At 37.2% G+C, this 15,261-nt stretch overlaps 2 protein-coding genes across 3 annotated transcripts in view; one reads left to right on the top strand and one right to left on the bottom strand.

The window, feature by feature from the left end:
- RALGPS2 (Ral GEF with PH domain and SH3 binding motif 2) overlaps nt 1-15,261 on the top strand; it is a 132,143-nt gene that overhangs the window by 49,000 nt on the left and 67,882 nt on the right. For both annotated transcript variants that reach the window (XM_067467648.1, XM_067467649.1), the window contains exon 8: nt 2,373-2,499. In XM_067467648.1, coding sequence (XP_067323749.1) covers nt 2,373-2,499 — 127 coding nt within the window. The remainder of the gene's footprint in view (nt 1-2,372; nt 2,500-15,261) is intronic.
- Nucleotides 8,672-15,261, bottom strand: part of ANGPTL1 (angiopoietin like 1) — a 29,026-nt gene continuing 22,436 nt past the window's right edge. The window contains exon 5 of the mRNA XM_060774429.2: nt 8,672-10,350. Within this exon, the coding sequence (XP_060630412.1) occupies nt 10,163-10,350 (188 nt within the window). The 3' untranslated portion in view covers nt 8,672-10,162. The remainder of the gene's footprint in view (nt 10,351-15,261) is intronic.

The following is a 15,261-nucleotide window of genomic DNA, read 5'->3' as shown; positions in this document are numbered from 1 at the left end:
AAGAGATTCTAGTTTCTGTAGCAGTGTGTTCTGAAGGTGCAATGAAGTGCTTGGGTTGTTGTAGGTTTTTCGGGTTGTATGGCTATGTGCTAGAAGCATTGTCTCCTGAATTTTTGCCTGCATCTGTGGCAAGCATCCTCAGAGGATGTTTGCCACAGATGCAGGCAAAACGTCAGGAGACAATGCTTCTAGAACATGGCCATACAACCCGAAAAACCTACAACAACCCAGTGATTCCAGCCGTGAAGGCCTTCGACAATACAAAGTGCTATCATGTTTATTATAACAGTTTGGTAGTAGTGATTTTAGTATCTTTTTTATCCTAATATCTTGATGAAATATACCTATGTACAAGGATCAAACTTTGAATTCGGTATTTTTGGTAATCTAAGACACTGCATTCATCCAGTTTGAATTCTTCCCAGGATGAAAAATAACACATGGTTGAAGGATTTCTTTTTAACCTTGCTTTGTTTTAATACTCTGCAGAGAAGGAAAATGACTTAAACTGATAGAATTTAGATTCTACATAAAATATATCTGTGCAGGTGACTATTCATCTTCACTCTTGTCTAATCTGAAACCATAGATACATTCTTTGTCAGAAAATATATGCTCTAAATAAGGTGTCCCCAAACTAAGGTCCAGGGGCGGATGCAGCCATCTGAGGTCATTTGCCCACCCCCTAAATTTTAGACTTAAGGTTGTCCCAAGTCAAAATGATTTGATGTCACACAACAACAACAACAACAACAACAACAACAACAAAATCCTAATCAACATGACTATCTCGTCAGCCAAAAGCAGGGCCACACTTCTCCTGGAAGCACTAGTTTGTTTATGTTGGTTAAAATTGATCTTCATTTTAAATATTGTATTGTTCTTTCATGGGTTTTTTTGCACTGCAATTAAGATATGTGCAGTGTGCATAGGAATGCATTCATTTTTTAAGAAACTATAGTCCAGCCTTCCAATAATCTGCGGGATCGTGAACTGGCCCTCTGTTTAAAAAGTTTGAGGAGTTAATTTTTCTTCATATCTGCCTACTTTGCTCTTCTGTTAAATAGACTCCCAGTTAGTATTCAGTGGTACTTCTGTACATGATCATTCAACCATTCTTTAATTTGGCCTCTTTCTATAAACATTATTCATTTAGAGTTCTAAATGAAACTGTAACTCACTTTCGCTGACTGTCTCATTTGTAACATGAAATCATCTAAAGAGGTGTGTATGTTTTTCTATGTCTTACCCACATATAGAGTCTACTCAGCCTATATCTTACTGCAGCAGTTTATGCTTTCAGCATGACTGGAAACTGTCATGCTCTTTAAAAAAAACCAGTTGAATTGGAGAGTAGCCTTTTGTTGAAGTATTATTGGTACTTGGAATCCCAGGGTTGAAAGGGGACCTCAGAGATAATCTAATCAACTACAGTGCTAGTGAGGGAAATAAATGCTTTATATTAAAATAGTTAAGACTATTTTATTAATAACACTATGTAACAAAATAAAAAAAAATCTGTTCCTGGTGTAACAGTGTTATTTTCTGTTTAACTGTATGGTTCTTACATTGAAAGTAGTTGTTATATTCCGGAAACTTAGTTTTTGTGGGTGCTACAAACTATGTTTGTAGCCCCCTGGTGGCGCAGCAGGTTAAACTGCTGAACTGCTAAACTTACTGACCGAAAGGTTGGTGGTTCGAATCCAGGGAGCAGGGTGCATTCCTGCTGTTAGGCCCAGCTTCTGCCAGCCTAGTAGTTTGAAAACATACAAATGTGAGTAGATCAATACGTACCACATCTGCAAGATGTTAATGGCGCTCCATGCATTCTTGCTGGCCACATGACCTTGGAGGTGTCTGTTGATGCCAGCTCTTCAGCTCAGAAATGGAGATGAGCACCACCCCCCAGATTCGGACATGACTAGACAATATCAGGGGAAACCTTTATCTTTACCTTTTTACAAATTATGTTAAATTGGTTGAAACATTATGAGATATTCATTAAAAAAAACTATAGTGAAATGTTCTGCAGGATGTCCCACCAAAACATTTTTTTTGCAGTTTAATAAACTTTTTTCCATATTTTTATGATAGAACCAATTAGGAAATGACATTTATAACCCAGGAACATAGTGTAATTGTTGTATTAATTTTATTGTTATTTATTACGTATATTATACTATATACTGATGCACTGTTTTACTCTATTAGATAATACAAGAATAATGCTGTGGTAATTTTCTGATAGGTTTATTGCAGAATGTTTAACAGACCTGAACTTTTTAATTTTATTTGAAGTAAAAATGCTTTGTTAATTGAAAAAAAAATAGCTTTCACAGTAACTATTTCTTTATTCTTTCTCTGCCAAAAAGTTACTGAGCCGAAAGGACAAAACTACCTTTGAAAAGTTGGAATATGTGATGAGCAAAGAAGATAATTATAAAAGGCTTAGAGATTATATTAGCAGCTTGAAGATGACTCCTTGTATTCCTTATTTAGGTAAGATGAACTACTTATCTTTTCAGATGTGTAAATAAAAATACCTTTTATTATGAACCATATGTGGACAACTTACATTTCTTTTGAAAAAGTGGATGTTTTTATTAAAATATTTTGGTGTTTAACTAGAGTATTTTGTTAAACACTGTGGTTTCATCGTCCGGAATATTAGACAAATTTTAAACATAATGGGCATGGCATTATGTTTAAATTGACAGAAGATATTTATTTATGCCTGAAATGTCAATTGCTTCCTTAATTTCTGTACTGTTATTTTGAGTATCTGGTAATGCTTTTACACAGATACAAACTTAAGATGTCACCTTCATTTGAAAAGCTTCTTACGAATTACATGAAATAATCTCCTGACTAGTTATTAAGACTTAACATTTATTACACTATGAGTTTTAGCATTAAAAAATCCCTCCAATATTTATTTTAAAACATGTTTTCATCCAAAGACAATGCTAAACCAATGACTTTTCAGTTTCAAACAGAAGAAAGAAGCTGGAAGAGAATGTAAGCTTTTAAGGTTAATAGAACAAAAAAGTCTTATGTTCTCCCAATGATAGTTCCAAAGCGTATTTAAATTTCAGATAAAAGGAGTAGAGCAGAATAGATTTGTACCCTTCTTTTGTTCTCACATATGGGAACACATTTATACTTTTCAATCATTTTTTGGGTATTTTGGCCTTTATTACAAAAAAAGTTTGCTCTAAAACTTTCATGCTGTGCAAAATATAGCATATTTACAACAAAAACTATTTTTGCCATATGTGTGTGGAAACAATTTTTGCAAATATGCAAGTTTATTGAAAAATATGTAAATAGTTGTCATAATGCGTGGAATCATGCCAAGACACATGTTCTCTCCTTTTTTTAAATACGGAATAAGATTTTGCATTCAGGAGACATAGCATAAAAGTTCCCTGGAGTGGAACCTACACTACATCTTCCCTCTCACCCCTTTCAAGGCTTTTTGTTGCCACATCCCAGACTCCAAAGTTGTCTAATGGCTAGTGAAGAGCATGAGACATCAGAGAAGCTTCTGGTTCTGAACCAGGCACAAAACAATCTATTTTGCAAAGACCTCACAAGATCTTCTAGAGATCTTGACAGATTATAGACACAACAGTAGATACATCTCTGATGCCTTTCACTCTCCATTAGCCACTAACAACCATGGAATGGAAGCTGCAGCAACTAAAAGATGAATTCTAGAGGGATTTTAGTCATCACACAAAATTTGTAGATAATTCTGACCTCCACAGTAAATGCCTACAGTATTGTAAGTTTGACTTAGCCATTATTTGTGTCTCTAGAAAAGAGTGCATATTACATAACTGGTTTTCTCCCGCTTAACAAAATTTTTGAAATTTGGGATGTGTGCATCAGTCATTTGAACATGCATGTTATTTGTGATATCATACTCTTTCTTGGATATATTTCAATATTTAAGAATTGATTTTTATCTAGTACCTTTGATTACAAGATTTTGTCAATTGCAGCGAAGATACCTTTTATGCCCCTTTCTATTCAGAAGAATTATATATTGCAGTAAGACAAGTAAATTGTGAGCTACTTATTTAAATCAATAGGAAGCTCACGCGCACACACACCTTGAATATTTTGCAGGGTGCTTTTTTAAAAAAAATCACAGCATCTAAGATTTGCATTCTAGTTAATAAAGATTAGTTAGTTATCTGGCCTACAGTGTTTCATGATTTATTTTTTTTGTCTTTTAATATCAGGGGGTCAAAAATAATGTTTGAACTAAGTAACCAACTATTTCTAGTAGAAAATATTTAAGTGCATTTTTTTGCTGTTGAGCAACTCTTCTTAATAAACTGAAGTAAAAGAAAATGCTTAAGAAGAAATACTGTGGCTCTCACACATGTCTGAAGTCTCCACACCTCTCTTTAGGGCAGTGGTTCCCAATCTGTGGGCCCAGCAGTGAGCCGCAAGAACGGAAATCAAGTCCGCAAACCTTCTTTCTCTTTATTTTATTTTATTTTATTTCCACTCCTTTCTTCAGAGCTGACTAGCCCCGTCCCTTTTGGTACTAATGTTGGAGAGTGGTCCCTGGTCAAAGTGGTCCCTGGTGAAGTGATCCCCGATCAAAAAAAGGCTAGGAACCACTGCTTTAGAGAGTCAGCATTCTGCCTGCATCCCTTGTTTGTGCATTGCACACAGTTAAGAAACAATTTCCATGAAGACAAAAAGTCTCTAGTTCTAGTTTTTCCTCTTTACCATCCTGCAGCCTTTAGCATTCTCCTTTCCAACTCTTGTTCCTTTTAATTTTCCCCCCTCCACAGCAGATATTCCTGTCTCTTCACTCCCCACAAGCTAATTTTAAAAAAATCGGCCATGGGAGAGCAACATAGCAATTGGGGTTAGGATTTGGTAGTCCAAGGGTTTCCCCCTTTCTTACACAAGTGAGAAAAGGGAGCCATGGGAACCTATGTTATAAAAGTGTAATATGATGTTGAGCGCATCCTTTTGCATAGCTACTTCTGAAAAACAAATATGTGAGTGCAAGTGGAGACTTCCCATATGACATGAGAGCAAGACAGGATTTTAGTTAGAAAAGCAACTTGATTGATATATTCCTTCTGAGTCTATATATTTCACTAATATTTAGCTGAGATCAATTGTAGGCATATTTCTGCTGAAATGTTGGTGTCTCTTAGAATAACTGAACCATAATCAGGGAGCTATTTGTTGGAATTAATAATTGGATTTAGGCCAGGAGGTCTGACTGGAAAAAGTTTTAAAATATGTAATCCCTTGGGACTGCAATAGAAGAGTTTTCTGGCCTTATAAGGATAGTGTTGGAAATTCTACCTGTTAGTCACTCACATGTGTTTCTTGTCATTTTTAGACAATTTAATATATTTCAGAAGGTAAGATTTGATTACAAACTTGAAGTTCTCAGTGAAAATAACTGAGAGAATGTCACACAGTGCTCTTCAGCATCTCTTATTGAAGGAGGAGGTAGTTGGTGACAATTTTAAAAAAAGAACTAGTAAAAACCTCCAAAAATATCATATATCACTGTCAAAATAATAAAGAAACAAAATCAGCATTCATCCTGTTTCTTGAAAGATTTTGCTCATTCTGTTGATTTCTGGAAATAAGATTTAATGAGTGGAGAACACCCAAGCTTTTAAAAATGCAGCTCAGATACATTTTGGCCTTTTCAGCAACCTATAACCATTCAGCCTTCAAAACTTCAGATTAATAGGCTGTGATCCCCAGACTTCTCTCCCACCAGCGCCTTGTTGTCTGCTGCACTGCTGTGGAGGGAATTGGCAGCCCTGGCAACTGTTTCCTTAACACGAAGGTAGTAAATCTGTAGGAATCACTTTCTAGTCACATTAAATGTTTATTGACCTGTCAACCATAACAAAGAAAACACACTTGTTACAGGATCCAGTTTCTCCAAGGACAAACGTTCTTTCAGCATTTTAAGAGTAATATCAATCACAATATTTAAGATTTTGACAAAATTTACATAGAAATAGGAGAGCCATTTCCACATAAACACACTTGCAAAGGGGCTCCATCAGATCTGCCAAATAACTATACCAAAATAGGGTAGAACAATTGTCTGTTATATCCCTGTAGAAATTATGATCCAAAAGAATGCTTGCAATAGTCTCAACAATTCTTTAATCACATAAACAAAATCTCTAACAATTTCTTGAAAATATCCTCCCCTCATCATAGAGGGCATACAGCATTGACCCTTTCCAGGATCAATGCTTTCTTATACTTAGGCACCACTAGTTTACTTAGATATAAATCCGTCTTTACTAAGAAGATTTGATCTTAAAACTACAGAATCAATTGGAAGGGGTCCATAGCTTAGTTTAAGGTTGGCAACCATGAAGGACTTCATCATACGCTGGCTTTCCCACATTTCTAAATACTTTAAAGAGATTTTAAAGACGGGAGTCCCACGGATCCCAACATACAACGTGAGAGTACATCCAATCAGTTGCCCATGGGGCTCCGTTTCTGAAGTGTGTAGAAACTGAGGCTTTTGTAGTCAGGGAGCAATGGATTTCAGAGCTCCTCATTCGCATAGAAAAGGCCAAAGTTGCTTATTTTAAGGCTTCTGTTAAGCTGATTTTATGTTCCCGTTATCAGATTTCTCCATTTTAGATCGTTTTAGTGATGTGAAAGTGAGGGCGTTCTTCTGGACAGTCTGCTAATACGCCTTCTGTTTCCATTAGTGGTTTAAAGATGGTGTGGGTCCAATTGAAAGAGGTATTTTTTAAAGGATGGCTTGTCTCCTTTAGTGTAAGGTGCTTGAGGGCAAACAATTTCATGGAAAGTTGTGTCTCAAGAACAAACAGTGCCTTGTCTCCTTTGGTGTAAGAGGCATGAAGGCAAATGATCCGGTGGAAAGTGGTTTCTCAAGAATGAACAGTGCCATTGTCTCTTTAACTGTCAGGGGCTCGAAGGCAAACAGTCCCATCGAAAGTAATGACTCAAAAGGGATGTCTGTTTTAAGAAGTGTGCTGGTTTCCTTGAAATGGGACAAGGCATTGCCTGCCCATGTGATGGGATTTAAACGGATGGTTGAACTAGAAGTGGGAGGAGACGATCCTGTGTGATGGTTGTAAATAAATTCTCAGTCTTCTTCAGAGACAGGACCCCATGAAACACCACACAAAGTAGTTTATTCCACTTACTCCCCCCCCCCCTTTGTGAGATGAAGTCCTAAGTAACAAATCTTACAATACAATCTGGTTATTTTTATGGCAGACAGAGAAATTGTTAACAAATCTTAGCATGTATATAAAAAAGAGAAAACATTCACTGTACCTGTCCACACATACATGTCCTTTTGGGCCTTGTGGTACTTCCAGGAAGCTGCAACCAATGGAATAAGCCAGATGATGGTTGGAATATAAATGACACACATCTGACTGTGAAGTTAGCTATTATGTGACAAGAATGGCAGGAAAAAGTCTCCCATCTGTCCCCATTATGAAGTAGTGGTCCATCAGAAATCCTCGGTGATTTGAGGATTAACATCTATGCTAGTAAATGAAAGTTTGCATTCCTTAAGAGCCCTTCAAACTGCTAGGCATAAAGATTTTATTTTATTTTGCTGCATCAAGGCTGTGGAAGCGTAATGGCATTGAGGGCGTGGAAGGCCTGGTGAGAGTATATCTTCTTTCCACTCACTTAATTTGGCTCAGACTGAGAATATGGTGACACTGTCCAAGTGTATGGGTATCTAGAATGTGGTGAATCCTTTTTTACACAGAAGAAAGGCATTTCGTAAGATGGGAATGTTGCAGCCATTTTTATAGAAACTACTCATATCTAAGTAGGGTTCTTGGAGAAAGTTGCAATTCCATTTTTAGATTATGCCAATTTTTCCATATGGATTTTAGTCTCAATTCAGGCCTGAGTTTGAGACTTCTCATATCGTTCAACACAGTATCCTTCAAGATCAGTTCAGTGGGATGCAAGCAGTAGCTTTCAGTGGCTGCACTCTTACATATCTCTTATTACTGTTGTGACCCCCACAACTCTTAATACTATAAACCATTGTTAACATACAAAGTACAGCACACATTTTATACACCTATGATTTACTTTTTAAAAGTTTTCTTTACATCTGTGATTTTCTGCAGTAGACCACAAAACAGAAAAATGCTCATTTCATTATTGGTGACTAATAAATAATCACCAGGAAAAGATGATGTTTCACTGTATTATATTCAATTTTTAAGTTTCTGGTAAAATATATATCTGGACAATATTTCTCTGCAGCAGTCGTAGCTGTGAGTGCAAGTTAACCTATAGCATCACTAAACAATTCACAACAAAATGTCTCTACAAGTGACATTTTGATTCCTCAGTTTTTCCACCTCTGTGTTGAAATATTTTCCAGAATATGGGGTAATAAAATGAGATTTAGTAGGTGGAATGTACTGGTTGAGACCTATACACAAGTGAGCATTTTAGGTTTTGATTAAACTGCAGTGCTTCATATATTGAAAGTACTCATTTGTAGGTATTACACATCCATAATGAGTGCAGTCTTAAATATTTACACTTTTAAAAGACATACAACATCAGTGTGTGCATTGGTAAAATACACAGATCCGTTTCCCTAGTGCCTACATTAATTACCCAGTTAGAAAAACTGTTGAAATCAACATGATTTATTACCATCAAATATGTTTAACATAGTGTAATGGGTTAAGAACATGAACTAATTCATTGAAAAATCCCTAGAGCAATGTAGACTAAGTACATCAACTTATCCAATGGGCTCTTTAGAATAGTACTGCCCTGCCTTACCTTGTGTGTTTAGTTTTTATAAGAATGAATACAATGTTATTTTATCATTGAAAAGTGGTAGAATTATAATCTGGAACCTAATTACAGATTATTTTGGCGTATCATTATTATCCCATCCTTTTGAAAAGTAACTTTCTAATCTCTGTGTTGTTGTAATGGATTATTTTGAGACAATGCATACTATTAAAACGGTTCTTGTTTTTGTATTTAGGGCAGGGGTAGGCAAAGTGTGACACTCTAGGTCAAGGGTACTCAAACTAAGGCCTGAGGGCCGGATACGGCCCTCCAAGGTCATTTAGCCAGCCCTCACTCAGGGTCAAGTTAAGTCTGAAATGACTTGAAAGCACACAACAACAACAACAACAATCCTATCTCATCAGCCAAAAGCAGGCCCACACTTTCTATTAAAATACTAATAAGTTTATATTTGTTAAAATTGTTCTTCATTTTAATTATTGTATTATTTTAAAGTGGGGTGGGGGTTTTTTGACCCTACAAATACGATATGTGCAGTGTGCATAGGAATTCATTCATATTTTTTTCAAATTATAATCCGGCCCTCCAACAGTGACCTGGCCCTCTGTGTAAAAAGTTTGAGGACCCTTGCTCTAGGTGTTGTCACACACCTAGTATCTAGCATAGTCAGTGATGATAAAAGCTGGGAGTTAACAGTCCAACAGCCTCTGGAGAACTACATTTTGCCCATCTCTGATTTAAAAGAAAAGTGTACAAATAATGCCCTTCATCCCTAAATCAGCAGGGTTTGTGTATCCTGCAAAAACTGTACTACACATGGGGAACATCCACTATGCTGAAACATTAATGCTTTTATTTAATTCAAAAATATGCTTGCAAAACCAGAGCTTTCCTCCAATTCTTTGTCTTTCATGACTCATTGTGCATTTGTAACTCAAAATAAGATTTCCACTGGAAATTATTTTTTGAAATTAAAAATTTAAATAGTTTCAAACCTTTGAAAACAAGTCATTTTTACACAAAACACATGGCAGCAGAATCTCCTACTACAGTTTAGCAATTATTTGTTGATACTTTTCTTTGTACTCTATCAAATGTGGTTGTTTTAATTGTTTCAATTAATGTCCAACACTACAATAAGAAACAGTTGAATCAACAGAGATTTATTTTAAACTCACCTGCCTTCTTACTTATTGAGCAGATAGTACTTGCATAAGCAACATATCCAATACTGCAATAAGAAATCTTTCAAACAATACTTTGTAGGGATTTCTTGTTATAAGGAAATTTGCAAAACAACTTGAAATGTAACATTTGTATGAAACTCAAAAGACGGTTTTAAAAAAATGTTTTGAGTGTCTCAATCAATTGGTCTGACCATCATTTGAACTGCTTTTAGTGAATATGAGCCACCTCTGTACTCAGCCCAAAAAATCCCATCCTGGTGTTTGCTTCTGTAATGTCCTCCTCTGTACCATACTCCATTGAGGTTAGAATGTGCACAGGCATTGTACCACCAGCCTCCTTTATGAAAATGGGCACAGTTTCCTGCAGGAAGAAACAAGCAAACAAAAATTAAGTGCAACTTCATAGCACACAGATTTATCACAATTGCTTTTGCAAAGAGGAACCCTTGGTCATTACACTGGTTTAGGCTCAGATCATCACCGGTTCAAAGTACTACATCACTTAGATGTCATCAGCCTCTTAGACAATGTCTTTCAGCAGAACTGACATTTTCAGATGGTATGAAAAGTTACTTGGAAGAATTTTGCTGCTCTGTACTCCTATTCAAGAAATGCAACCTTATTGTATATTAATCTGCAACAAAATATTTTTCTTTCTACCCACAGGAAATTAGCTATTCTTGCAGATGTTCTCAATCTCTTTAGGGAATGCCCCTCTTTCAGATTTCATTTCAAATAATTTCTAAGCAATGCTGTAGCCCTTTTTCATTTTCTTACCCCCCCTTATGGAAGTTTCATACACTTTTAATAAGAGCAGATGTGTGTATGGAATTCTATGCAAAGAGTCTGGGGAACATTTTTTCAATCTCTTACAAAATCTTAAATATAATATTTACAAAATATTAAAAATGAGGAACTATACTGATTTGCTAAATTTTATTTTGCTAATGGAACTTTTCCTGGTTGTAATTCTGCCTATGAAAGTATCACCGCTCGGTCATTTACGGGGATATGCGTTTTGCCTACAAGAATGGCACATTCTGGATATATGCTGGATATCCAGTCTATATTAAATGAAATTCAAAGCATTCAAAGTCCCTGTTATAATTGTTTTCTAGCCTATCTACCACCTGTTGGAAATAAAAGGGCATCAGCAGTCGCAGTGGGTTAAACCCTTGTGTCGGCAGGACTGAAGACCAACAGGTCACAGGTTCAAATCCGGGGAGAGCGCGGATGAGCTCCCTCTGTCAGCTCCAGCTCCTCATGCAGGGATATGAGAGAAGCCTCCCGCAAGGATGATAAAACATTAAAACATCTGGGCATCCCCTGGGCAACGTCCTTGCAGACAGCCAATTCTCTCACACCAGAAGCAACTTGCAGTTTCTCAAGTTGCTCCTGACACGACCAAAAAAAAAAAAAAGCAGTTGTAGAAACTGATTAGTGAGATAGGAGAGGCCAGATAATATCTGCCGTTTGTTTTTCGCCTCTCTGTGTCTTTTGTCTATGCACGCAACACTTTTGCTTCCTTCTTATGAGGTCATTTCCCCTTTATCTCAATAAGCTTCATTGCTTTTCTGTACCACAGAAAGAGCATCCATGAAGGTCTAACAGTGGATGCTAGCTTATATCCACACATGAGAACCAGCTTATTAGAGGCTGATATAAGCAAACATAGGCTGACTACTTTTATCTGTCTCTTTTACAATCCCAAGGATTTCAAGAGACACTAAATACAAATTATCCTTTTTTTCACCTTACAAGGCCATCTAGAGTCATTTCTCCTGTTTCTTCCAGAAGCTCATATTGCACTAGTTTTGCTTAATGTAGATCTCAATTATTCCTACAGATTGTCTGCTCGATATACTTTGCTAGTACATCTCCCTCTCTCCCTGGGCTCTTACAGCAGAGATTTCAGTGAGCAGAAATGGCTCACACAAGCAAAAATGGGTGTGTTTTAATTTCCACATAGCATCCAGAAAATTTCCATGTATGGCTCTAAACCAACCATGGGCAAACTTCGGCCCTCCAGGTGTTTTTGACTTCAACTCCCACAATTCCTAACCCGTGAGCAAGTTTTTACTATTTCAGTAAAGCGCTTGTATTCTTCAAGGACTGGGGTGACCGATATGATCTTGTCATCTAACATGTCTAAGAATTTAATCCAATCTGTTTTTCTGAAGTTGAATCTTCATTTAAATCAAGCTTCCTGAGACCTTATAGTTGGGAACAATTGGCATACTATTGGTCGGTGCTGTATGTTTGGTATTGGTGGTCCCACTGATTTAGTGCATTGCTGCACAATGCTGTCACTCACAAATAGGAGGTCTGAGTTGTATCCTCGGTGCCATCTCCCACTGTTTTAGGATGGTGGGAGCTTATTATCATGAATAAGTGATAGTTTGTGCAGTTCAACCCAGGAAAGGACAAACTCTCCATTTTTATCCTCTTGAGCATGCATGGCTATGGCTGTGAAAGTTACCAGTTACTACTGCCCTTTAGTGCCTAACAAAGCTCTAAGGAGAGGAGAAACAAAACTCTTCTTTTGGGGACGTGTACATAGAGGTAATCATGATGTTATTAAGCTCTACTGTTATAACCTCTATGTTGTTTTCTTCATTATTATGGGCACTGCTGACTTGGAGGCCTGGTTTTACAAAGACAGTAATTCCATACTGCGCACGTGGTCTTTCCACTACTAAGATCATTCCTGGAACTTTTGGTCATTTCTGTTGTTTATCCCTGTGTGTTTCTTGGACACACCGCACATCACATTTCTTATCTCGACACAGTTCATAGAGCAGCTGTTCTTTGGCTGCTGACATGCCTTTGATGTTCATTGAGATGATTGTCATAATTGGTCCTGAAAAGGTCAGTTGGTTGGTTTGTTTGGTTGGTTGCATGCTGCAAGTCGCTTCTGGTCGTTTCTGAAGTGAGAGAATCAGCCTTCTACAAAGACATTGCCCAGAAGACGCCCAGATGTGTTGTAGTCTTGTGGGGAGTCTTCTCTCATGTCCCCCAACAATGGTGGTGACTAGGTAATATATCATGTCCAAACAAACGTGGGAAAGCAGGACGTTATACATTATACACAACATAGATCACTATTAAAATGGTGATATGCATCTGGATACCCAACCAGTACTGGAAAAAGGGTGTGATTATAGCCACACACATACAGAATAGACTGTCAAGCAAAACAACCAGTACAACTCCATTTGATCTTTTGCACAATAGAAAACTACTGTCCATATCAGAGTGCTTGGGTACAAAGCAAAGATGTTCCTTGCCTTTACACACAATACAAACATGATGAATATATTTACATATAGATTTAGATTGGTGGTTTGATTTTGGCTTATCAAGAGTAGAAATTGTGAAGAAATTAAAAGCCACGTAAATAAAGAAATTGTATTAAACGGTTGGGGGACATCACTTATTATCTTGGCATACAAATAGAGAGGAAGATGGAAGCTTATCTCTTCCATCAAAAAAAAAAGGATTCATGAGCTATTGGGATACTTAAGACGCAAGAAGGCTAACTCAGAGGCCACACCTATGAACATAGATTACCTCTAGAAAAGCAAGTTTCTACCAAGTAGTAATCAGTACAAAACTACCATAGGAAATCTGCTATATCTGGCCACCAGCATGGTGCCAAATATTGTCTCAGGGCTTGGAATTCTTTGTAGAAAACACAACTCATCAAGTTAAAAGGGCTGGAATGCAGCAAAAAGAATGTGCAGATACTTACAAAGCATTGCACATATAAAGTAAAGCCAAAGGCCATCAGCAGTAACAGATCGATTTTTTACACAAATGCTGAAGATTCTATAGATCACAAATCTACCAGTGGGAATTTGTATTTCTATGGCGGTAGAGCAATTACCTGGACAAGCAAGAAACAAAACACTGCAGCATTCTTATCTACTGAATCAGAATGTGCATCAGCTGCTCAAGCATGCAAGGAATTTATATAGCTATAAGAGAAACTTGGAATAACCGAACCAAGCCTATAGAGCCTCTTGAAAGTAATCAAAACTCTCAAACTGAAATGGTCAATTCATGCACTAGGTATATAGATGTGAAACATCATTTATGAAGAGATCTGCAGGAAAAGGAGCTTTAAAAAGTTAAGGGTAAAGTTTTCCCATGACGTTAAATCCAGTTGTGTCCGACTCTGGGGATTGGTGCTCATCTCCATTTCTAAGCCGAAAAGCCAGCATTGTCCGTAGACACCTCCAAGGTCATATGGCCAGCATGACTTAATGGATTGCCGTTACCTTCCTGCCGGAGCAGTACCTATTAATCTACTCACGTTTGCACGTTTTAGCACTGCTAGGTTGGTAATTATTGTCCTTAAAAAGAAATAAACACCCACATTCTCACCAAATCTCTTCCAAGAGACCACTTCTAGTTCGTAAGAGAGAAAGTGTATCTTGTGCACTTAAACAAGCATTGCTGAGAAGGGGTGTTGAAAGCAAACGAACATCAACACTTGTATAAAGTAATTGGCAAAAGAAAGGAGTCTAGATAATGTACGCCTTTCTTTTTCACCTCTCTGTACCTCTCTTTGGTCTATGTATACAAACCTGCTGCTTCCTTCTTACCTACATATATAATTTTCCCCTTCTCTCAAAAAGAGTGTTTTTTTTCCTTTGGAAGGAGCTTTTATGAGACTCCAACCCCAACAATGGATGCTAGCTTGCACCCACACATTGGAGCATGCCTATAATAGCTCTTGTAGGCAAGAGCAGGCAAGCTTCTTTTGTCTGTCTCCTTTGCTATCCTAAGATGGATTTATGAGACAATAAACAAAGTGTTATCTTCATTTCACAACGGCTTCTAGAGTTGACCATACAGCCTGAAAAACTCACAGCAACCCAGTGATTCCTACCATGAAAACCTTTGACCACACAGCTTCTAGAGTTCTTTCCCCTGTTTCTACCAGAAGCTCACATTGCACAAGCCCTGCTCCACTCTGCTTAATGTAGATACTAAACATTCCTACACTGTTCAAGGCACCAAAGTGGCTTATTCCATTTGAGAATGGACAGTATTCAACTATCAATATAGCCTGTGCTTGAAGGAGCTGTATTATATTCTTCTACAGGTCACTACTTCTAGTATGTGACAATAATGTATACTTGCAGGCAGTTACCTTAGCCTTTTCCTTCACCTTTACAAGATTTATCCTATTATATCAGTGGAAAGTTCCTGGAACAATTTGAAAGTTAATTTAACAGGAAATGCAGCATTCATGGTTAGAAGCAGA

The sequence above is a fragment of the Anolis sagrei genome, chromosome 4, assembly GCF_037176765.1.
Source record: "Anolis sagrei isolate rAnoSag1 chromosome 4, rAnoSag1.mat, whole genome shotgun sequence".
Lineage (NCBI taxonomy): Eukaryota > Metazoa > Chordata > Lepidosauria > Squamata > Dactyloidae > Anolis > Anolis sagrei.
Note: the sequence above shows the minus strand (reverse complement) of the source record. Positions and strands in the feature narration are given on the sequence as shown.